The following is a 25,078-nucleotide window of genomic DNA, read 5'->3' on the forward strand; positions in this document are numbered from 1 at the left end:
ACCTTTTTCTCACTTTGAGAAGGTATTGAACCAGAAATTCTGCGATCAAACAGATATTTCATATCGTCTTTCTAAACGAATCGTAAACGATTTAAATTTGTTTTGCCGATGAACTTGATCTTCATCATGTTTGACAGCTCAAATGGCCATCTAGATGCATTTAGATAATGGGAGTGTGTGTGGGAGGTGTGACGTCACCGCGAGTATGAACTTGAAAACACAGAGAGGCCTTCCCACATCAAAACAAAAAGATCACATTCAAGAACTGGATTAAATTGTAGCAATTCATGTTTTTAGGATAAGTGGCAAGTAAACATATAAGCTGCTCGATGAAAATATAGGCCTACTGGAAAGTTTCTTCATCATCACAAAAGGTTGTGAGTAGAAAAGGTGAAAATTTAAAGTAGATCAATTGAAGAGCTACAAGAATAGTTTGAAAGAGAGATTCAAGGTACTTTGGGGTGAAGAAGAATGAGAGACAGTGAACATATTGAAAAATAAGTTTATATTCAAAGCATATGAATACAATTGGAAAGTGAAAGAAGCAGAAATATTTCTGAAGATCATTTTTTTTGTACAAAATTCAGAGATACTAAATTTTCAATAACCCTCAGTGAGAACTGAAACAGTAGTATGAGGTGAGATAACAGCAACTTCCACAAACCCTACAATAATTTTTCCCAACAAAGATTTTTTTTTTTTGGCCTCACCAAAGTTTTCAAAGGGTAAATAGCTCTGGGGAAACTCGATTTAAGCTACACCTACCATTGTTCTCTTCATTCATTTCTGTCACAATATACATGTAAATAAAAAGAGTTTCTAAAGCTGTTGTACACGTATAAATCCGCACATGTATACATACACACATATATTTATGTAGAGTAAAAATTAAGAGTTGGCATATGGCTCACCAAAATATGTGACAATGACGTTTCCTGTTCAATCAAACAGGAACAATTCATAGGAATGAATACAAAATGAAACAGCTTTCTAATCACTCAATTCACCCACATCTTTATTTGTACTTTAATAGACTGATTTTCAAAATATTAAATTATTTCACATGGACAAGGTAAAGACAGTAAAGCAATTCCAATAGTAATCATTGTTATTCAAATAATAGAAGCTCATCATAATGCATATTGTCAATAACATTTACAATAACTGCACTAGTACATAAGTGCCTTACACTTCCATACATGTTGATTCATAACTGAGGTAAAGGTAGTAACATGTAAAGGGAATTTTGAAATCTTAAAAGTTTTTAACTGTAGCAATAGTCGCCTAATGGAGATGATTTGAGTACCACATATTTGAAATTTCCTTTTTCAGATTTGTATGATGATATTGGATAGATTTACTATTTCAATACATTTGTCATGGTTGATAAATGACCCAACATAATATGTTCAATTATTTTGCCTTTACTATGCAGAAGAATATCCCCCCAAAAAAATTGTTTCCTGTGATTTTTACTTTCCGTTATCTTGATGACATCATCAATGTATTTCAACATTTCAATTTCATTCAAGAATTTCAGTAATAAATTGCTAAATCCTCCAATTTCAACAAATCAATGGGGGATATGGAAAGCAAATGTGAAATCCATCATCTGAACACAACCGTTGTTAAGCTTAAAACATGGCTGTACTTTCTGCCAAATCAAGATTTGATCAGGTCACAAGGTCACATGATCAGGCTAGGTGATCGGGTCAGGTGGTCAGGTCTGCCACATGAAGTAGCATCATCTAGAATACTGATCACTCTCTTTATACATACTGCACCATATCCATATCCTGTTTCATGTCTATCTTTCCAAGGCCACAATAAATTGCTACACAAGATGATAGTCTTTAATGCTACACTATACTTGATAGATCTTCATAATAACGAGTCTGGGATCTCCTTCCTGATGTAGCGCTCCTTGAAGTGTTCTTGAGTGTGCTGTACAGGAAAGAATGAGAGCAAGAAGAAAGAATACTGGAAAAGTTAGATCGTAATCAAAACTTAAATGTCCTATCTTATTAACAATAATCCAAATATTTTGAGTAATGAGATTATCACACACGAAAAATAATAGTTATAAAGAACATTAAAGGAGAATGAAACTCTTGGAGCAAGTTAGCTTTTGTGAAAGCAGAAAAATCAAAGAATAAGATCAACAAAAGTTTGAGTAAAATAGGACTAGCAATAGAAGAGTTATGAGCATTTGAATGTCGAGATCACTAATGCTATGGAGATCCTATCATTGGCAATGCGACCAAGATCTATGATGTCACAGATGAACAACTCTCCCCTTTTGGACACTGAAAATATACCCCAAAACATATCTTTTTGCTCAATCTAATCATATGACAAACGATTCATCAATGATATAATGTTGTGTAACCTCTGTACTTGTCCTCTCATAAAGAGAACACCTCACCTTGTGATAGACTCTATAAAAGTGAGAATATAAGTGAAATATGTACTAAAGTAATGAGGGAGTTGTACGTGTGTGACATCACAGATCTTGGTCGCATTGCCAATGGGAGGATCTACATGGCATTAGTGATCTCGACATTCAAATGCTCATAACTTTCTTATTATTCAATCACTCTTCCTCAAACTTTCAACAATATGTTTCTTTGATTTTTGTCTTTGATATGGATTCAGCTGGTTTCAAGGGTTTCATTCTCCTTTAAGGGCACTAAATCTTGCCTTCAAACGCTTTTGTAATTCTAACCCCAATATGTATACATGGATTAAGTTTACATTTGATTAGTTACTGGATTTATTGCAACTGACATAAACACAGAAAGACTAAGTATCTAGAAACTTACTACAATAGGCAGAGACATAAAAAGGAGATAAATGCTACCTATGTTCAAGATACCAAAGTCTGATGGCCATCTTTAAAGAATTCTGGCATACATATACTTGACAATACTGTTTAAGTTCCATTTCATTACTCAATGAAATCACTTTCAAAAAGAGTAAATTTGTTAAGAGTTCAACTTACTGGTTCTATCTTCATTTGTACACCCTCAGGTAGATTTAGCTGAAGCATTTCAGTGAAGAGAGGTGCTGTGGTGCTTGGAAGATCTTGAATCTGAAAATAAAACAAAACAAAAAATATATATGCATCATGGTCCACTGGATGCATCTGCATATTACACCTGTAGATCACTAGGGATCACTAGGTTCAGGGTTCAAACCCTGCAGTGGCACTTTTGTCCTTTGGTAAGACTTTAAATGTCAAGTCCACCACAGAAAAATATTGATTTGAGTCAATAGAGAAAAATCAAACAAGCATAGCGCTGAAAGATTTATCAAAATCGGATGTAATATAACATAGTTATTAAATTTTGAAATTACACTTATATTTCATAAAACAGTTATATGCATAACTCAGTGACATGCAAATGAGCAAGTCGATGATGTCCCTCATTCACTATTTCTTTTGTTTGAATTTTACAATACATAAATTTTTACCAATTTGAAAATAAGGCCCAACTTGACTGAACCATGAAATGTTAAAACAATTGTAATACCTCATGTTCAAGTAGAAATAAAACTTTGTTTCACATGATGAGGAGGAAATTAGAATAATTCATATTTCACTTAATAAAATACAAATGAAATAGTGAGTGGGTGACATCATTAGTCCCCTCATTTGCATAACGACCAGGATGTGCATACTGTTTTATGAATCTAAGTGAAACTTTAAAATATCATAACTTTCTTATTTAACACCTGATTTCGATGAAATTTTCAGCATTTTGCTTGTCTGATTTTTCTCTTTTTATTCAAATCAACTATTTGTTGAGATGGACTTGTCCTTTAATTTATATTAAAGTTTGCTACTCAAGCCAGGTTAGGTAAATGATTACCTGACAGGAACCAAGTAAAAGAAAAATATATACATACATGTATATGTATTTATTTTATGTTTGCTTTACAAACGCCCTTATCATAAGAGAAATCTTACCTGTATAACTCTTTCGTGTGTGTGTAAAGTGAAGTCTCTAACTTTCTCTTTCTCAGGTGTACCAGGTTTTTGTATTGTATGTATCAGCGTTGACTTGGTGGGCATAGCATAGCTGTAAATTGAATTATTTCATAAATAGCAATTGAAAAGAATCAGAAACAAGAAACTGAATATAATTCTGATTCAGAAGATATTTAAATTGTGTTCAATCCCTTAGGTTTCAATGATAATCCAAGCAATGATTAAAAAAGGGGAACGTTTCTATTTTTTACTTTATTACCAACGCAATATATTACATAAATAAAAGAAAACATTTCAAATTTCTTGACAAGATATATAAGTGCTGCATGTTTTGGTCACTTGTCAGATGTAATGATTTACATGCACATGGTTAGTATGATGGGGGTATGAAAAATATCTCAGAAATTTGTTGGAAACTGAATGATTCTAGCACTTTTGACTCTTTATTATCTTTTTACCTATGTACTATAAAAGAAATGAGTTAAGATGAAAAAAATCAAGGGGAAAATAAATAGTTTCTGTGTGGGGGATATTCTTTCTGCTTCAATTCTCTCCATATGTCTTTTTTATTGAACTATTAAAGGCATACTCTTCTGACTCAACCATGAAATGATAAATACCTCTCAAAGATATTGAGTTCCATGTTCTTGGCTAGGTTATGGGCATACTGAGCGAAGTGTTCAACCAATGTACAGTCATACCCTTGGACCTTGAAGTTCATGATTTCATAAACTGTAGAGTCTTTGGCTGGAGGAATCTCTTGGTCTGAAACCTGTTGTGTCTTCATCTGTATGTGAAATGAAAGATGGCAAAAAAAATGATACTGCAAACTTGAAACTATGAACTGTTCAAAATATATAAGTACATAAAAGTGTGCTATCCCAGATTATTTGATACCATTGTTTTAATGTTATGCATTTACTTTTGAATAAACAAGAGACTTTCTTTATGCACATTAATAAAAGAGTCAAGTTGTGCCTAATTTCCCACATACTGATTGAAAGCTGCCATTCTTTATGTTAACAAATTATCATCCCCCAGTACATTTACATAGCCTATTTGGATGGTGAACAGCTGAAATAGCTTTGTGCCATTCAAATCCAGGTTATCAATATAAAATGAAACCTATCAAACCTGTCTTAGCAGCAACCTGTTTTTAATGGCAACTAAAATCGACTCTAATTTGAAAGGAATATGTGTCAAAGAGCCTGTCTTATAAAGTTCAACTGTCTACAATGGACACTTTTTCTGTTTCCCTGTGGTGGCCTAAATAGACAGGTTTAACTGTATGTAAAACAGCAGATTTCCCACTTAATATAACAATAGGACATAAATTTGATCACAATGCAATAACAAAGGTTTAATGCTATTCATTCAAGAGGATTTGGGAAATTTCATAGCGTTTAATTTTCAAAAGTAGACCTACATACATTATGTGAATATTTTTACCTGCTCAAATTCTGTATCAAAATCATCATAATGACGAACTTGTTGGTGAACCATGGATGGCAAGAGATTTTTGTGAACTCTGTGGAAGAAAGAACATGGAAATAATATTTTATGAGGACAAGTCCACCCCAACAAAACTTTGATTTGAATAAAAAGACAAAATCCAACAAGCATAGCACTGAAAGCTTCATCAAAATCGGATGTAAAATAATAAAGTTATGGCATTTTAAAGTTTAAAGGAGAATGAAACCCTTGAAAATAGCTGAATCCATATTAAAGAGAAAAATCAAAGAAACATATTGTTGAAAGTTTGAGGAAGATTGAATGAATAATAAGAAAGTTATGAGCATTTGAATATTGAGATCACTAGTGCCATGTAGATCCTCCCATCGGCAATGCGACCAAGATCTGTGATATCACACACGTACAACTCCCTCATTACTTTAGTACTTATTTCATTTATATTCTCACTTTTATAGAGTCTATCACAAGGTTAGGTGTTTTCTTTATGAGATGACAAGTACAGAGGTTTCACAACATTATATCATTGATGAATCGTTTGTCATATGATTAGAATGAGCAAAAAGAGATGTTTTGGGGTATATTTTCAGTGTCCGAATGGGAGAGTTGTACGTGTGTGACATCACAGATCTTGGTCGCATTGCCAATGGGAGGATCTCCATAGCATTAGTGATCTCGACATTCAAATGCTCATAACTCTTTTATTGCTAGTCCTATTTTACTCAAAGTTTTGTTGATCTTATTCTTTGATTTTTCTGCTTTCATAAAAGCTAACTTGCTCCAAGAGTTTCATTCTCCTTTAATTTCACAAAACAGTTATATGCACATCATGGTTGGTATGCAAATGAGGAGACTGATGACATCATCCACTCACTATTTCTTTTGCATTTTATTATATGAAATATTCTAATTTTCTCCTCATTGTCAAGTGACACAACGATTAATTCCTCCCTGGACATGTGGAATCAGCATTGTTTTAATGCTATATGGTTCAGTCAAGTTGGTCCTTTTTGTCAAATCTGTAAAAATCGAAATATTGTAAAATTCAAACAATAAAAAACAAAAGAAATAGTGAGGGACATCATCGACTGTCTCATTTGCATATCACTGTTTTGTGAAAAATAAGCGAAACTTTAAAATGTCATAACTTTCTTATATTACATCCGATTTTTAAGGAATTTTCAGTGTTATGCTAGTTTGATTTTTTTTCAACATTTTTTTAGGGTGGACTTGACCTTTAACCCTAATTCTCCCGGGGGGGGGGGGCCATAATGGTCCCCCTCGACAATTTTCGCGATATATCTGCTGCGCCAAATTTTTTGACCTCGCCGCTCAGTGACTTTTTACTTTCAAGTCTCGCGCAAATTTTGAGACCAAATTTGTGACGCCCGGGTACGCGGTTACGACATTACGCAACATTATGTAAGTGCATGTCAGACTCCAAATTGCTCATAAACGTGATTTCATGTACAAATCCAATGCAGATTGTGTATTAGCCAGAATTCATAAATGTATCATTATTTCTACTTTTACTGATTAAACTTAATTAATTTTGCCTTGTTTATGATCAGAATTAAGTCTGGAACGATTTCCATCGAAAAACAATAAAAAAACAAAAAGGAAAAAAACAAAGAAATACATAAGAAATTTAAAAAACAATAAAATACAAATCGTTCTTGGTACCAGAATTTTTTTCATTCAAAATTGTTAGGAATGCTATAAAGAATATTTTCACAAAAAACAGCATTCTAGGAGCTTTATTTAGTGAATCAGAGCAAAAAGTATGATTTCATGAATAAATTAGCATAATTAATTCATATAAAACAAAAATATATGAATTCAGTGAAATTTACCAATGCAACTGCGTAGATTACGTCATTTTCTACCATCATGCAAATTTTCAATGTGATCGCGCAATCCGCGGCTGAGATCTTAAAGGGGGCCATAATGGCCCCCTCCCGGGAATGACAAGAATCAAAATCCCCCCATCACCTTCTTATAATTTTAAAATTTCATAGCTGCAAGGCTAGTCTTTGAACTTGTAAACTGTATAGATTAGTTACCTAGACAAGCAACATTAAAGTTGAATTAAGAAGGGGGTGAGTTTCCATAAATATAGGTTCTACATACAATATATAGTATATATAAGTTGTTCAAACACATAGCATGTCACAATAATCCTCTGCCTTCTCGATATTTTGCTTTGAAAGTCTATGAAATTAGCCACCTGTCAGAGCCCGAGAGACGAGTGTACAGAAAAGTCACTCGGAGTGTGACGTCACCGGGGGGAATTTAGTATAAGAGGTGCCTGAATGTCATACAGAAATGCTATGCAGAGAGAGAAAGATATTTTACAATTTTTTTTCAAAGCAACTCAAATCAAACAAATAGGACTGATATGTACAAATCTTTACTTTCCCTGTATACAAAACAGTATGAATAACCACCATGAACTCTTCAATCATGATGTAAGATAGCAAACAGTGAGTTATTGAATGATATTTTCACTATTTCTCATTTATTTTATCACGATGTTCAATCAAGTGAGTAGCTGGAAAGTAATTCCGGCGGCTAGCTCAGCGCGCGCTGAACGCATAATACTAGTATAGTACACACAACACCCAGGCATTGAGAGTACTGTTATGGTCTGGTATGTCGACTTAGTTCATGGCCGTGCAGCTATCCCCTGGCGTTTTTTTTCTTTTCTTTTGTCTTTGACTCCACTTTTATATCCTCTGGATCATTTCCACTCATAGCTCATTCCACAGAACAATCTTGAACCAAACGTATAGTATTCTTTCTCGGCCTTCTGAGTTGTTTTCTATATTTAATTACGCTAGGGGTCACCGTCACACATACAAACGCAATTCGGAAGTGAGTTGAAGACAGAAAGATATATAGTAATTAGTATACATCTCTATGGTTGAAGACAACAAGAACGGTACGGTAGCTCGACAGCTAGCTGCGCCGGAGCGGGCGGCCGGTCGGCACAAAGCAATTCCGCAACCAACTGTGTTTTTTTGCAAGAGCCGCGTCACACGCGGATAAACATGTCATAATAACACGTCTGCTACGTTATTGACTGGTGAGAAGATCTCGATCAAATTTCATATTATTCACCTTGAAATTATTCCTTTAGGGTCTATGGTATCATTCTGAGGGAATTCACATATTTGGAATAATAGTACGGCCACAAATATTTTAATCATTTCCTCTTTGCAAGTTCTATGGCTCGTGGATACAACTTCAACTGCAGTTATTCCATATGAAGGAGTACGTGCATAGTACACAAAACGGCACTGCCTTGTTTACTACACCGGGACCGAATACCCCCCGGTGACGTCACAATCAAAGAACACCCGTCTCGGTAGGCATTGCAGGAGCGAACTCAGGGAAAATGGGTAGGGATAAATCGTTCAAATTCACTATTTTGAAAAAAGAAAATGGGGGGTCGAATCACCTATTAGTGTTTGGGGGGTTGTTTGTAAGGTTGCTATTAATGTAAATATCTCAATATTTGGAATCGTCTTCTTAATTCAACTTTAATAAAGAGTAACTTGCCCAAAATTTGACAGGTTAAGCTTTTGTGCAATGTTTTTTGTTCTAAAATATATTGTCACAAAATGAAATTTGCATCAATGTTTGTTGAATACATTTGTCTATTTTCAACTGCAATGTTTATTTTTAACTTCCACCTCAATATTTCAGAAAATCTTGAAATGTATCGCCATATTTTGCAGCCACAATATGACAGCTCCCACCCTATGTCTGACACAACGCATTGCACATTCAAAAGCCGCTGCATGCGAGAGCAGCTGAATTGTGCTGCACCACATGCCATATGCAATCTGGAAGTTGGAGCGGCCATTCGCTCTCTCATTAAGTTTGTCAAATAAAGGCAAACCGCTAGCATGCCGTTAACTTGATTTTTGTGCAAAGTCAACAATGCATTTGAGTTTTTCTGTGTTTTCTTTTTTTATCTGTCCTTTTGAAGATACGATCCTAAATTTGCTCGCGAAGTTCATTAATTTGGAACAAAATCACATTTCTTCACTTACAGAGCATTTTTCGGCGACCCCACTTTCTTAAATCTGAGCTAAGCCGTCGTTTGTATTGGATACATGGCACAGATTATGCATATTTAAAGTTTGACTTGGGGACTTTGGATTTGAAATCAGGACTTTCCAAATTCTGAATGGTCAGGTCAGCAAAAAAAATGTTATTGATGGACACTAGGCCAACTGCAATGATCCGGTGAGCAATATTACAGGGGGGGTCGGGTGTCTGGACACTTTATATTTTTGAAGCCTTCTTTTTTGTCTTTGGATTACACTAAAAATATGAATTCAATAGTTGTAATCATCTTCTATTTTGCTCTCTATATTTCCTAACATTTTCTACTAAAAATTTATGAAACTTCGCTTGTAATTTTTTCCAAATGACTTTCTAAAATTGATCGTCCGGACACACAACTGGGTATACCTGTATATAGAACAATGTGTTTGGTGTGTGTAGTGATGACCAATTATGCTGGCTTGTGTTAACATGGCGGCCATGTCGAATGGCGCGGCAGCCATGAAAAATTCCAGGCAGGGCCAGAGTGTTATAGTCATCGCTTGTGTTAACATGGCGGCCATGAAAAATTCCAGGCATGGCCGGGGTGTAATAGTCAGACTTAGACTGATAAATCCGCTGTTTCGTAGTTTTTCTGATTTCTGACATTTTCTGATTTTTTTGTCCTCCTCCTACACAGACGGATGACGGCCATTGGGCTAGTAGTGGTGGAGCTCCACCGACGCCTCATCTACAGCATCTACGGAGAAAAGGGTGCAACTTTGCACCCTCCTCGATGACTCTTAAATTTTGCTCTTTGACGGGGGAAAAAGGAAGAAATGATAAAGATACATCTAGACCCTTTATAAAATACAATCAGCTTACCACCTTTCCGAAAAATATGCTGGAATACAGCGAATTTTGATGAAAAACATCAGGATCAGACTGGTTCTTCTTCGATCACCGTCAGCTACAGCTGAGCGTACGAACGTGCCAGCCAATCCACTGGTGCGATCGTACGCTCAGCTGTAGCCGACGGCGATCGAAGAAGAACCTGGCTGATCCTGATCTGTTTTTCATCAAAATTCGCTATTTTCCGGCATATTTTTCGGAAAGGTGGTAAGCTGAATGTATTGAACATAAATTTATCTGTATTATTTGTTCCCTTTTACCCCGTCAAAAAGCTAAATTTAGGAGTAATCGAGGGGGTTGCAAAATTGCACCCTTTATCGAACATGGACCATAACATTAGACATATTAATTAATAGTCATATTAGATGCTGTCGAATAATCAGCGGTTGTTTGCCACTCACACGTATTGCGAGGTTAGTATAGTGACGTATTGTATTACCGGACACTATCATGATTCCGGACGCTCATATTGCTGCATACGAAAACAATTTCGTACCGTAAGACTTCCACAATTCAATTTCACAGAGCAATACATAGAACAGGATTGCAAAAACAAGGCGAAAAAATCCAACCTTTACCTTATTTATCTATAAAATGACAGAAAATGCTTGAAATATCAAATAACATAGTTTTGCATTAACAATTGATATATTTTCTGACGGAAATATGGGTCTGATCTGCCGAATTTCAATCCCGTCCGCTCCTTCGATCGAATGATGAGGTGTGGTGTATTGTGGGTGATCGTCGACGGCTAGTTCTCAAGGTACCCGTGCGCGAGGTTTACCGTGAGTATAGAGCCGTCGACGATCGGCAGCGCATCGATAGAACTTGATGAGCGTCACGATACGAACGAGCATAATATTGGAAAGTTCCATGAAACATGCAGCGAACAAGAAAAAATAAAATAAGTTGTCAAAGACGAATTGATTACCAACATCTGCTCAGAATCGATATAAAAACAGCAAACAAAAACTTAGAATTTACTCATGATATGATACAGGTAAGCTTGTAACCGATTTTGCAATCGGCAACCGATTCCATTCGATTTCACAACAATCGGCGATCACTTGCCGATCTTCGATCATGCCCCTTGAAGGAAAAAATCGGATATAAAAAACGGCATAGATCTAGTTACAGTGCGGTCAGAACATATTTTAAGATTGTTCTGGAGGTGCTAGCTATTAATAGAGCTTTTTAACAATCGAATAGTTCGAACAATCAAGATTCCTGGAATGTCAGAAATGACTCATAAAAAGTTGACCTACTTATGACCTACCGGTAGCTGCGCTGACTGGTATGGTGGGAGTGGAACTTGGAATGAATGTATTGTATAATACAAACAAGGAACATGTACTTGTACTGTGTTTGTCATTTATCCCGCCCATGAGTGCACACAATGGCCTATAGCAATGGAGTTTGAGAGCTGTGTGTGACCGTGTGGGTGCATGAATGTGTTGTACGCATTATGTATGCTAGTGCTTACGCTGATAAATCCCGCCCATGAGTGAATACAATGGCCAATAGCAATGGAGTTTGAGAGCTGTGTGTGACCGGCTGACCGCGTGGGTGCATGAATGTGTTGTATGTATTACGTATGCCTTGCGCTGATGTTTTGTCATAAATCCCGCCCATGAGTGCACACAATGGACGAATAGCAAGGGAGTTTGAGAAATGTATATGAATGCTGGGGTGCATGGATGTGTTGTATAGTGATTGCCCTGCTTAAATCCCGCCCATAAGTGCACACACGGCCAAGGGACGAATAATTAGCAAGGGAGTTTGAGAGCAGTGTGTGACCGCAGGGTGTATGGATGTGTTGCGTGTTGTATGTATCATGTAAGCCATACTTGCAGTGATATATTGTAATAAATGAAGCCAGTGAGCTAACTCAAAGAATAGCACTGTTAGCAGTGCCAATCAAACCCACTACTACCACATGCCAAAAGGTAGTGGAAAGAATTTTGCGCTAGCCCGTTCGAGTCTGGGCGGTTCCAGTTCTCGGCTCTGCCTCAAAACTATCTTGTATTGTGTAAATGCTTGCGCGCATTTGGTAATTCACTGATATTGTTGAGTGGGTGGGTATACACAAAGATCGATACGAAGGCGTGACTTAACTTTTCCGAGGACTGATTCGGAGAAATGATGTACAAGTAAGCTATTATAACAAAATGGGTGTACTTTGGAATGGTTATTGGGCGTGGCTGTAATCACATATTAATAATGAGCGAACTGAGCTGAGCTCAGCTTAACATAAAATTACTTATAAAAGATGTCCCGCCGATCGTTCATTGACCTGTGATCTATGAGAATTATTTTCCTTTGCGACTTTGCTCGGAAGATGCATCATTTGTTTATTTTTCTAATAAAAATCACTCATTTTATTGTAAAACAGTAACACCTCAAAACCCTTTTAAAGCATGTTCCAAACGATCGCGCATGTCGGCGACTTCCATTCCTAAACATTTGTCTTTGTGACTTTGTCAAGAAGATGCGCGCGACCGCAATCAAAATTTTGATGTATTCCTTTGTTTTTAAACATCGCCGATTCGATTTTCGATTCGATTTCGATTTTAGAAGCTTAACTGCCGATCCGATTTTCGATCTGATTTTTGATCCGATTTACAACATTAGAAGAAAAAATAACACAAATTTGTTCTTACATCATTATAATCAAGAATAACTTTACCCGTCCGGCGCGCGTCCGGAATCATGATGTAATTTGTCACGCACGAAAATAACTGTTTTTCGTGGAGGGGTATGCGGCAAGTGCGATGCAAAGAAAATGGTTGGTAATGGTTGGTAAATATAAAATAATTTTACCATATTCATAATTTTCATATTTGGAATAGCAAGTGCGATTTTTCTCGATTGTATTTCCTCTAGTTGTCATTTTTAAAGCACTGAAATAAAGGTGTCCGGCAATAGGATACACTGCCATACTATTAGTATACTAACAGGTTGTTTGCTTGACAGTGACATTGTCTTGACAGAAATAGCCCTAGGGCTAGGCCATGTAGGCCTAGCCTATTATTATTAATCGGTCTAACGTTAAGTCACTTGTCTAGAGAATCGTTAACCTCTCTACTAGATCTACGTAAATGTTAACCTGTTGTTGCCCCTGAATCAACATACATCTGCCCACTGACCACTCCTAGTACCAATGAGGTCCAAACATTAACATGTATGGACCTCATAGGCGACATTACCCAAATTATGGGTTGGACAATGCTGTTCTGATTTCCAACCCAAGACTTTGGTAAATGTACACCTTAATACAAGTTAGAGTTATCCGATATACCTTTCATTCGGACGGCAAACCTTTATTTAGTTGTAAAAATAGTTTAAATTAAAATCGATTATTGTTAAACTTACATTTCAGGCCCTTTTTGTTGATTTTCGGTGAGCGTTCCACACAGCTGCGACGAGTGATCAACTCCGAAGTGATACGCATACTGGTCAGCTGATCGGTCAGGTGATCGGTTGGTTATCTTTTTGTCAGACGTTCATAATTTATGTTAAGCGTATCAATCTTCAGTATCTTGATTTCAAAGCATCAGTATTGCAGAGAAAAGTCATTATTGATTGGAATCAGTGGCGGGGGGGGGGGGGGTTGGGGTGAGCATTTCTGCCCGTTCCCCCTTTTGAGATTTATAGTAAACATTTTGGAATTAAATATTTTGTTAATACTAGTTATGTGCCCCCCCATCCCCCCTCCCTTATGAGAATCACAGCATTATTTGTAATGGGGATATTTCGTTCATATTCTTTTCTCTTTTTTGCCTTTTTTGTGCTTGTCAAATTTTACTGGGAACAAATTAACAATATGACTTTCTATACATCACTTTTAGGGACAAACTTTTTATAGGGGTGGGGGCTTGCCAAATATAACGGTGGAAAAAGTGACCTTCTTTTTTAGTGACAACTTTATAAAAAAATTGTCAAATTTTACGCGAGACAAAATGACCTTCGATCATTGCTATAGTTAAAACCTTTTTTTTTTTTTTTTTTTTTTTTTTTTTGGGGGGGGGGGTTGCCAAATATCACGTGGACAAAATGACTTTCCCTTTTCTTATTTTTGTGGGGGGGGGGGCTTGCCGAATATTACGCGGACAAAATGACTTTCATTTTGAGTGACCATTTTTTTTTTAACTTGTCAAACTTTACGCGAGACAATATAATGACCGGTTTTTTTTTTTTTTTCAAAGCATCAGTATTGCAGAGAAAAGTCATTATTGATTGGAATCAGTGGCGGGGGGGGAAAAGAGAAAAGAATATGAACGAAATATCCCCATTACAAATAATGCTGTGATTCTCATAAGGGAGGGGGGATGGGGGGGCACCTACTTAATTTGGAAAATCTTGGATGCGCCTCTATATAGTTTGAATCATAATGAAGATTAAGATCATGCGTATATATAGCTTACATCCACGGCAGAGGCGTAAACCGCCGGGGGCATGCAGGCTGGCCCTTGATCCCCGGTCCAGTGGATTTCACCAAAAAAAAAACGGGATAAGAGAAAAGGAATGAAGGAAGGAAAAGAAAGAAAGAAAGAAAGAAAGAAAGACAGAAAGAGAAAGGGAAGAGAAATAAAAGGCCATAAAAAAGCAAAAGGAAAGAAAAATGCATGCGAGAATAATTCCGAATGTTATGTCAAAATCTATTGCAAAATTGATATTTGTAATAAAAGTGACAAAGGTTTTGCTCGCTCGCCTCTTCATCTGGTAGGCGCGTAGCTAGGGGCGGTGCCCCCCGAAAAGGTCCCTCCCCCCCAAAAAAAATAAGGAGGGAATAGAGAAAATAAAAAGCAAAATGAGAAAAGGGGGATGTATATAACTTAGTTTATAATTGTTTTTCCTTTTTTGGGGGGGAAGGGGTCAAAACATTAACGTTATGTTTTTCTATAAATAGGTCTAATTGCTAAATATCCAGAGTTATCGAGACCCACCTGCTGATATTGCACTGGGGGTACACGATGGAAGGGTTAGGCCTAGGGGCCCCCGAAAGTTCTACAACCAAGATAAAAAAGAAATGAAGGGAATTAATGAAAAGAAAAGGAAAAGTGTAAGTTAAGATATCTATCTCAAATTTAGATTTGCACGAAAAGTTTTTTTCTCGCTTGCTTCACTCGCTTGGAACATATAAAGCAACTTTATTCCCACGCACCATGTATGCCTACATTGGCCCTCTTTCTTTCTTTTATTTTATTTTTTTTTTACTCATCACGCTACCGTACTGCCACACACGGGTTTGCCCTAATGATCGTGGACAATCATAAAAAATATCATTTTCATACCATGTGACTGGGAAATTTTTGGCTCCACCCCCCCCCCCCCCTCTCGATCCCTGTATCGATTTTGACTTGATAGGGGCCTATACCTGATGGAATTAGCTTCATTCAATATAAAATCATAACGGATAGAACGCCTTGAATACAGGCCAAACAGCCTAACGACATTGCCGTGTCACGTGACAACCAGTATTAAACGAGAATGTGCACAACCCTATGGCGACAAAATTTGCCGCAAAAGTTGAGCAAGTTCTGGACAAAAAGGCTTCAATACCCCAAGAAAAGACCAGGCGAGTACTATTTATACATTTTTTCAATTTAGTAATATCTAGAGTCTAATTTAAGAACATATTTCGTCATGGAGCTCCATGGTAAGATCAAGTAATTTAAGTCCAACATTTAATTCGCGTGCACTCACTTTTTTAACACAGGAATTAATAGCCTTGGTGCTTAGAGTGCCCACTGACATTGTCAATGATTTTAACTTTACCGGTACGCTACCGGTGCAGTAGACCAAAAGCTTCAGTCTCTGTATTTTGGTTGTTCCGCTGAACTGCGTTGGCTCACTGACAGTAAAATGTCAGAAATTGTTGAATAAATCCCCAGAAACGACGGTTATTCCTGTCTACCGGTGCAGCTGCAGTTTATTTGACGGGAAATAATAAGATGGCAAATATAGCGATCTTCAACGCTTATATATAAGCGTCGAAATTTGTAGCCATCTCCTTGTATTAGTCTATAATATACGACGTGTCAAATTGTAGCGAACTAGTTCGCCATTTCCAGATCTCCTCTATATATATATATACGAGGGGGAATTGTAGCGAACTAGTTCGCTATTTTCCAGATCTCCTCTACACAAAGAAGAATTGTACAGGAAACCCGCGCATGCGCGATACGCTCGTTCGATCGCCAGCGTAGTGCGTGACGTCATGTTTCATTCACAAATCTTGAGCTGTGATCTCATTGGGTGTTTTGGCTCTCATTTGCATATTTTCCCATAATACAAAACCTATGTAGTGCGAGAAGTTTCTCTGCGAACCACCGATCAACCTCATACTAAACACGACGTATTTCCTTCAAGATTCCGAGTTGAAAATCTCATTTTCTTCATACGGTGTAGCTACATTACCTCGGAAAATCTGATGATATTTTGCGGACTTCTCGTCATTTGGTAAGTCATATTTTTGAAGATATTTACCGTCGAGTAGTGAAAATCGCATGACTGTGTTCGTTGTTTACTGTGTATCAATGTGTGCAAAGTGTATGTTAGCGACATGTATGGATACAAAGCGACATACGGAAAACCGTCTACACCGATGTTGATTTTGTGGACTGTTTTGCGGTGGTGTTTGTGCTAGCCCGCATTGGTGTATTTTAAGCATGGCGAGCGTTGCATTGTGATCGGGCTTCGCTCGGGTGTTCGTGAAGGGCCGTGGAATGCGTGTGGAGCTCGGCCATGCGGCCTTGGGGCGTGAATGTAATGAATGGCAGCTGCACCTGTTGTTTGTATGCCTCTGAAATTGAAGCTCTCTTTCTATTTATGGCATGGCGAATATCCTAGTGTTTTAGGAATATAAGTTTGGGCATTTTATTTGTTGGGACTTTCGTGATACTGATTTTACTTTTAAAACTGGACACTGATTTTTTTTTTTCGGTAAAGCCAGGGACAATCAATGGAATTGTTGAGACATGATAATATATCATAGAGCTATAGCTCTATGATAATATCAATAATTATAGACCCTACAGAAATACAGGAAATTAAATTGAAAAATAATGCAAATTATAATCACTGAAGTGCGGATGTGTACCAAATTGATATGGATGGAGATTGATTTTGATTTTGTTTCCTTCAGTATTTTTTTTTGCAAAAATCAAATATTTTCCTGCCCTGTTCTTTTTCTTATCAATTTTTTTTTTATCTTTGAATTACCAATTATGACAGCAATAAATCAAACTCAAAAGTTCAAACTAGTATGGTCTATTTTCATTGTATAATCTACAGCATAATCCGAAGATGACTGACACTGATTGAAAGACTGTATTTCACAAGACCCAAAGGACAAAGGTCGAGAGCTACAAGTTCATATCGCATTTTACAACTGCTCAAGAAGGTGAAGGATTTGGGGATCACTAAATCAAGACGACGATATTCGGATATAAAAACAATTTTATTTTTATATGAGATAATCTTTCAACTTTATTTTTACTTAAAATTGAAGAAGTGAATAATCTATAAAAATTATGAATATGATGCTGAGAAGGATCGAAAACCATTATCTGTCAACAATGATGCACTGTAAAAATGCTATTATGTATATATGGTCATAATGTTCTTGTGATTTATTTGTAATTAATTTATGTATTATGTTGTTTCACTGTTGAAAATAATTCAAACAATGTTTAATATGTGAATTGCATAGTAGTTTAAACATTTTAAACAAGTGTTTAAGAACTTTATAAACAACAAAGTTTAAACTCTAATATTTAATCATCAATAAATAAAGCATGGTTGTTTAAGATTTTGAACACTTATTTAAACTGTTTAAACTACTATGGGATTCACACAGTAAACAGCATTGTTTGAATTATTCTTAACATATATATATATATATGCTCAATAAATTCTTATGCATTAAATTTGCCTTCAATAAGAATTTCCAGTTCAGTATGAATTATACAAAAAACATGGAATTCTGGAATGACATTCACTTTCACGGAATACATGTAAAAACACTGTTCATGAAAAGTATAATGAAAATCATCAAAAATAAATTAAAGCCAAACTGTAAAGAGTAAGCCAACCCCTATATCATGATTTCTTTTAATAAAGATTTAACAATTTGCAACTGCATCAACTTTATTATTTTTATATGTCACTATAATACCCCAGTCACATTTCCCCTACGGCGGCCGTACGGCAAGTCGAAAACAGCAGTTTAACATTATTTTGTACCAGTGTACATATACATGGTTTGAATAAAAATGAATAAAACGGCCGTTTTCGACTCGCCGTACGACCGCCGTAGAGCAAATGTGACTACTATACTAAGGACGTCAAAATTTAAAGAACATCTTTTAATGGAAAACTGGAAAGGATTGATATAAAGTCCAACGAAGTTACTTAAAGCCAGATTTATTCACATATTGATCAATTAATTTACCCCATATTTTCTACATCTTTTGAAATTGTGATTTAATTTTCTGAATGCGTGTTTTAGTTCTGTCAACCATTGTTTTTCATGTCTATGACATACTCGTACCTCGATCGGTCACATTTGCCGCACGGCGAGTCGAAAACAGCATTTTTATTCATTTTTATACATGGATAAACCACCAATATGTAGCTGGTACAAAAACAATATTAAAACGACTGTTTTCGACTCGCCGTACGGCCGCCGGAGAGCAAAATAATGTGACCGAGGTATAAGGACATAGCCCCTCGGTCCGTGAAATCCCAAGATCAATTGTTCCGAGGCTTCCAAATAATTAATGGACTTCTGCATTCATTAGACGGGGTCCCAAACTTCTCTTTATAAATTGAATGTTTTTCAATTTCAGATATAATTAATATAACTTTCATAAATAATAGCTTTCTGTTAAAGTTTATAATTCGTATCCAATTATTTCGTTTTTAATATGAATTATAAGTATTTTCATTTGTTTCAGGGGCGGATCCAGGATTTTTTAAAGGGTTTCAACCAAAAATAATTAGGGGGATTTGGTCTTCACTTTCTAAAGGGGGGGGGGGGGCACGCTTCTGTTTTAACACCATTTTTAAATTACAAATTTTACTTGTGCCTCTCAATGGTGGGGGGGGGCGCACGGGCCGGCCGTGCCCCCCCCCCCCCCCCCCCGGATCCGCCAGTGATTTTTATTGTTCTTTCATTTGTTCACCCATGATCACGAATGTTTTCATAATGCATACATGTACCTCACGATTTTTTTTTAAATACGATTCTAAATGTTATGAAAATAGTTCGACAGGCCTATTTTTTTTTGCGTACCACACTCATGGAGCTATACTGTTGCTACTCTGCATCAGCGTGTAGTGTGCGAGGGGGGGGGGGGTAGGATGGTCGCAAAGAGCGATCGAGCAAAAGAGAAAGTGGTCCATAAATGAAGAGGGGATGTTGAGAATTGAGATCATGTGTGTGTGTTTGGGGGGGGGGGTGTTCGAAGCGAATGTTGTCACTGCTGATTACGATGATGGTTGATTAATGTTTACATCTTAATTTGGGCGATTTTGGAAATGTTTTCTTGTACTGGGGAGAGGTGAGTGATTCAGTAAGTTTCCATAGAAGTGCAGTTTTAAAGTTACAGAAGAGGATTTCACCCAATGAAGGGAATTCGGGAAACACCATTTTCAAGCAATACTAATTCGATCACGTGCCATCGGCTTTAGGGCCGAGTGTTCTCGTTCACATTCCAACTATCATTTCATAAATAGGCACTCTTACAAATTAGGCCGATGCCGTTGTAAAGATAACTATTTTTGAAGCGTTATTCAGATATAAAATATATAAAGACAATTAAAATTGAACAATTCATCGAAATTTCCAACGATATTCAAATAAAAATAGTATCAACTCGTGTAGAGATAGGGGTGAACAGACGAAATACATGCTCCTAAACGTTCAGACAAATCAATTAACTTGATATCTATATCTTTCGATGAATTGTTCAATTCCATCAGAAATATGCTGCATGAAGTCTTGTCAGATTGTTGAATGTGAACTTCTATTGGAATCTGTTGAATCACGTACCCCTCCCGATCCAAGGTATATATTTCCCAATCACCATAGATAACATACGGTTACATAATATTGTATCTTATTTACATTGTTAGGTACTGACGATATCTTCATAAATACATTCACAATTATTTCATGAAATGTCACCATTGCCGTGGCTGTGACATGTTAAAGCCTGAAAGCTATTACATAAAATATTGTTTGCACTTTGATATAATAGAGGTCAGATATATTCTTGTCATCGAATATAAACATTCCATTATTATGCACCATGTTTCAAAATGGGTAAGAAAATTACATTACCATCGGCATCCAGATAATTAGTCCATGATTAGACCAGGGAGATCGGAGTCTACCCCTTTTTTTGGAATTTCTATTTTCTCAGCACATCGGAGTGAGGAAAAACCACCAAAAACCCTATATTGGTATTAAATGATAACCATTTATTGTAAACAACGTTTAGGACTGAGGGAATTGGGGGAGAGGGTATGGGGAGGGAGAGTATTTCATTTTCCAATAAAATGCAAAAGTATAATATTTTCGTGAACATGAACGAAATAAACAAAAAGTTAATAGCTCAACATCTTTATTGAATTGTTCAGTAGAACAATAATACTAGCTGTAATAATGTTAAAAACATTTCAGTCATTGTAATTACATGTGTTTCATCAATCTCAATATATTGACAATGAAAATAATTTTTTAATATAGAAAATATATTTTATATGACTATTGTGAATTTTAAATAATCCCATTTTAGATCGTTGATTAAACCACCTTTCTGAAAACAATCACTTTGATATCTCATGTAAAATCAATTTTAGATAAAAAAAATATTTTCTGTTAAAATTGATTTCTAAGATTCCTGTCTGAAAGTTGATGAAACACCTTAGCTCGAGTAGAAATGCATAATACAAAGATATTGAATACTCAAACTCTTATAATGATATTGTCCAGCAAAACAGAAAATTGTCAAATAGTTAATGAAAAATAATTGAATTATAAACCAACAATTAAGTCAAATAGAATATGAAAATTATAACACACAATCCCGTCACATTCGTTCTCACTCTCGTAGTTGTAGGATGGGGGGGGGGGGGTGGGGTCGGGCGTCCGGACACTATATTTTTGAAGCCTTCTTTTTTGTCTTTGCATTACACTAAAAGTATGAATTCAATGGTTGTAATCATCTTGTTCTCCATAATATTTCCTAATATCTTGTACTAAAAATTGATGAAACTTCGCTTGTAAATTTTTCCAAATGACTCTAAAATTGATCGTCCGGACACACAACCTGTCCATACAACTGGGTAGACTCATGCTAGTCTAGAAGCACTCCCACACTCCAGACAAAGTGTCACAAGTACATGAATTCTCGTAAGCACACAGAAAATACAACTTATAATATGCTCTAATAAAATGTAGTAATGTACTGCCTTTCAGGGTTCAAACATCCTACAAATACACTCTTTTATAACATCAAATGATTCTATTAAAAAACAAAGTTAATTTATGAAGTCTGCGCCGAGCATCTAATCATAAGGCAGTCTACCAGGAAATTCATCTATCGCGGGGGCAACGCAGAATTCAGTACAGACAAGCATACATGTACATTAAATACGCTGTGCACTGTACTCTATGCAAATACAATTTATGCAAGCGACCTTCGGCCTTGCGTAACCCGATGAAAACCACATGTTTTGCTTAGACTTCGGACACTGCCTGCCGAAGTGCCGATATCATCCGAACATGCGCCCGAAATCTACACGCTGGCATCTTTACCCGACAGAGTGTTGTGCTCCGTGAGTCAGCCGATCGCGCGGTGTAAAGATTCTCACACACAGCGCTGGGCGAGGAAGGGAAGAGGGTCGCGCGATCAGCCAATCAGCGTGCAGGGAATCCGTCTACTGTGTGCCTATGGGGAAAGTTCTTCGTGCTCTATATACAAACGACGGGAAATTGTAGCGAACTAGTTCGCTATTTTTCGGATCTCCTCGATATATACACGAGGGGAATTGTAGCGAACTAGTTCGCTATTTTCCAGATCTCCTCTATATACAAACGACGGGAAATTGTAGCGAACTAGTTCGCTATTTTTCGGATCTCCTCGATATATACACAAGGGGAATTGTAGCGAACTAGTTCGCTATTTTCCAGATCTCCTCTATATACATACTACGGGATTTGTAGCGAACTAGTTCGCTATTTTTCGGATCTCCTCGATATGTACACGAGGGGGAATTGTAGCGAACTAGTTCGCTATTTTTTTATTTTTCCAGATCTCCTCTATATACATACGACGGGATTTGTAGCGAACTATATACGAGGGGGCATTGTAGCGAACTAGTTCGCTATTTTTTTTATCTCCTCTATATATACACCAGGGGGGAATTGTAGCAAACTAGTTCGCTATTTTTCGGATCTCCTCTACATGTATACGACAGGAAATTGTTGCAAACTAGTTCGCCATTTCTCATCTCCTCTCTAAAATATAAACATGGCAAACTGTAGCGAACTAGTTGGCAATTTTTCTGATCTCTTCATATACACGAGGGGGAAATTGTAGCGAACTAGTTGTCATTTTTTCCAAAGCTTACATTATTGTGAAGGCTTCAAAGTGAAAATCTGCAGGTTTTGGCTGTATATATTGATGCCATATTGTCAAATTGTAGCAGACTAGTTCGCTATTTTCCAGATCTCCTCTATATATATATACGAGGGGGAATTGTAGCGAACCAGTTCGCTATTTTCCAGATCTCCTCTATATCCATACGACGGGATTTGTAGCTAACTAGTTCGCTACTTTTCGGATCTCCTCTATAAAATTATATACACGAGGGGGAATTGTAGCGAACTAGTTCGCTACAATTCCGTCTCTTGTATATATAAAGATTAGAAAAATAGCGAACTAGTTCACTAATTCCTCCTCGTGTATAAAATTTTATAGAGGAGATCCGAAAAATAGCAAACTAGTTCGCTACAATTTTCCGTCGTATATATAAAGAGGAGATCCAAAAAATAGCGAACTAGTTCGCTACAAAAGAAGAGATCCGAAAAATAGCGAACTAGTTCGCTATAATTTCCCGTCGTATATATATAAAGAGGAGATCTGGAAAATAGCGAACTAGTTCGCTATGATTTCCCGTCGTATATATAGGGAGAGGAAATCCGAAAAATAGCGAACAAATCCCGTAGTATGTATCTAGAGGAGATCTGGAAAATAGCGAACTAGTTCGCTACAATTCCCCCTCGTGTATATATCGAGGAGATCCGAAAAATAGCGAACTAGTTCGCTACAATTTTCTGTCGTATATAGAGGAGATCCGAAAAATAGCGAACTAGTTCGCTACAAAAGAAGAGATCCGAAAAATAGCGAACTAGTTCGCTACAATTTCCCGTCGTATATATATATAGAGGAGATCTGGAAAATAGCGAACTAGTTCGCTACAATTTCCCGTCGTATATATATATAGAGGAAATCCGAAAAATAGCGAACTAGTTCGCTACAAATCCCGTACTCCGTAGTATGTATCTAGAGGAGATCTGGAAAATAGCGAACTAGTTCGCTACAATTCCCCCTCGTGTATATATATCGAGGAGATCCGAAAAATAGCGAACTAGTTCGCTACAATTTCCCGTCGTTTGTATATAGAGGAGATCTAGAAAATAGCGAACTAGTTCGCTACAATTCCCCCTCGTATATATATATATAGAGGAGATCTGGAAAATAGCGAACTAGTTCGCTACAATTCCCCCTCGTATATATATATATATAGGCCTAGAGGAGATCTGGAAATAGCGAACTAGTTCGCTACAATTTGACACGTCGTATATTATAGACTAATACAAGGAGATGGCTACAAATTTCGACGCTTATATATAAGCGTTGAAGATCGCTATATTTGCCATCTATAAAATACCGTATTTGACGATCTGCATATTCCCTACATGTATGATAACGTGTGGGACCGAACATAAACTCAAGATCTAAAATCGTGCTCGAAACAAGTATTTTTACCAGTTATAATGTTATTTACTCATATATTGCAACTCACATTTCTTTCCTTACAAGGACAGCGTGATTTCGAACAACATTCAATATGTTTTTCAACATTTTTATCGCAAATTTGAAACCGAATTGTGAGGAAATCCGACAGTTCTGTGACCCTCTGTTTAAGGTGTCGCCGATCATCAAAAATAAAAAAATTGTGCACTGATCTGACGTACTGGATGGAAATGTCAAAGCCCGGTTGACTCCAGTATAACGTTAGTCAGGGCTGGAAACGGGTCGGGAACAAAAAGTTCAATAATTTCCTCTGAAATCTTCTGACGAAAATGTTATCACTCCATTCCCCCCCCCCCCCCTAATCAAGGCCAGGGGCCAAAAAAAAATGTAGACACTTTTATATAATTTAAAATATATTTTTACAATTTCACATTTTCCTTAAGAAGTGAATTTGTTTAATTGCTGCGACTGGCCTAGTGAAATTTTACACAAATATTATGACTCTCATTATTATGCGCATATACTATCAATAAAATATATTTTGATACTTTGTTACTAGACACTCATTAATTTTCTGAATCTGCTCAGGACAAGTTCCTAC

General features: G+C 36.6%; 1 protein-coding gene and 1 long non-coding RNA gene across 11 annotated transcripts; one reads left to right on the forward strand and one right to left on the reverse strand.

The window, feature by feature from the left end:
• Positions 1-987: 987 nt before the first annotated feature.
• Positions 988-24,704, reverse strand: LOC129265982 (large ribosomal subunit protein mL48-like). Of its 10 annotated transcripts, none has more exons than XM_064102015.1 (7): positions 24,527-24,664; positions 15,373-15,433; positions 5,441-5,519; positions 4,612-4,778; positions 3,971-4,082; positions 3,002-3,091; positions 988-1,944 (listed from the first exon to the last, which is right to left on the reverse strand). In XM_064102015.1, exons 3-7 carry the CDS (start codon positions 5,492-5,494, stop codon positions 1,882-1,884), a joined length of 486 nt encoding a protein of 161 aa, XP_063958085.1. In that variant the 5' UTR covers positions 5,495-5,519; positions 15,373-15,433; positions 24,527-24,664; the 3' UTR covers positions 988-1,881. The 10 variants fall into 10 exon arrangements, with proteins under 10 accessions (XP_063958085.1, XP_063958081.1, XP_063958084.1 ...); XM_064102011.1 differs by lacking the exon at positions 24,527-24,664 and adding an exon at positions 16,133-16,597; XM_064102014.1 differs by lacking the exons at positions 15,373-15,433; positions 24,527-24,664 and adding exons at positions 16,133-16,351; positions 16,524-16,574.
• LOC135154715 (uncharacterized) lies at positions 16,705-18,892 on the forward strand. Its single transcript, XR_010294089.1, has 2 exons — positions 16,705-16,888; positions 17,723-18,892. It is a non-coding gene; the product is annotated as an uncharacterized LOC135154715 (long non-coding RNA).
• Positions 24,705-25,078: the final 374 nt, after the last annotated feature.

This window comes from Lytechinus pictus, chromosome 7 (genome assembly GCF_037042905.1).
Source record: "Lytechinus pictus isolate F3 Inbred chromosome 7, Lp3.0, whole genome shotgun sequence".
Classification (NCBI taxonomy): Eukaryota; Metazoa; Echinodermata; class Echinoidea; order Temnopleuroida; family Toxopneustidae; genus Lytechinus; species Lytechinus pictus.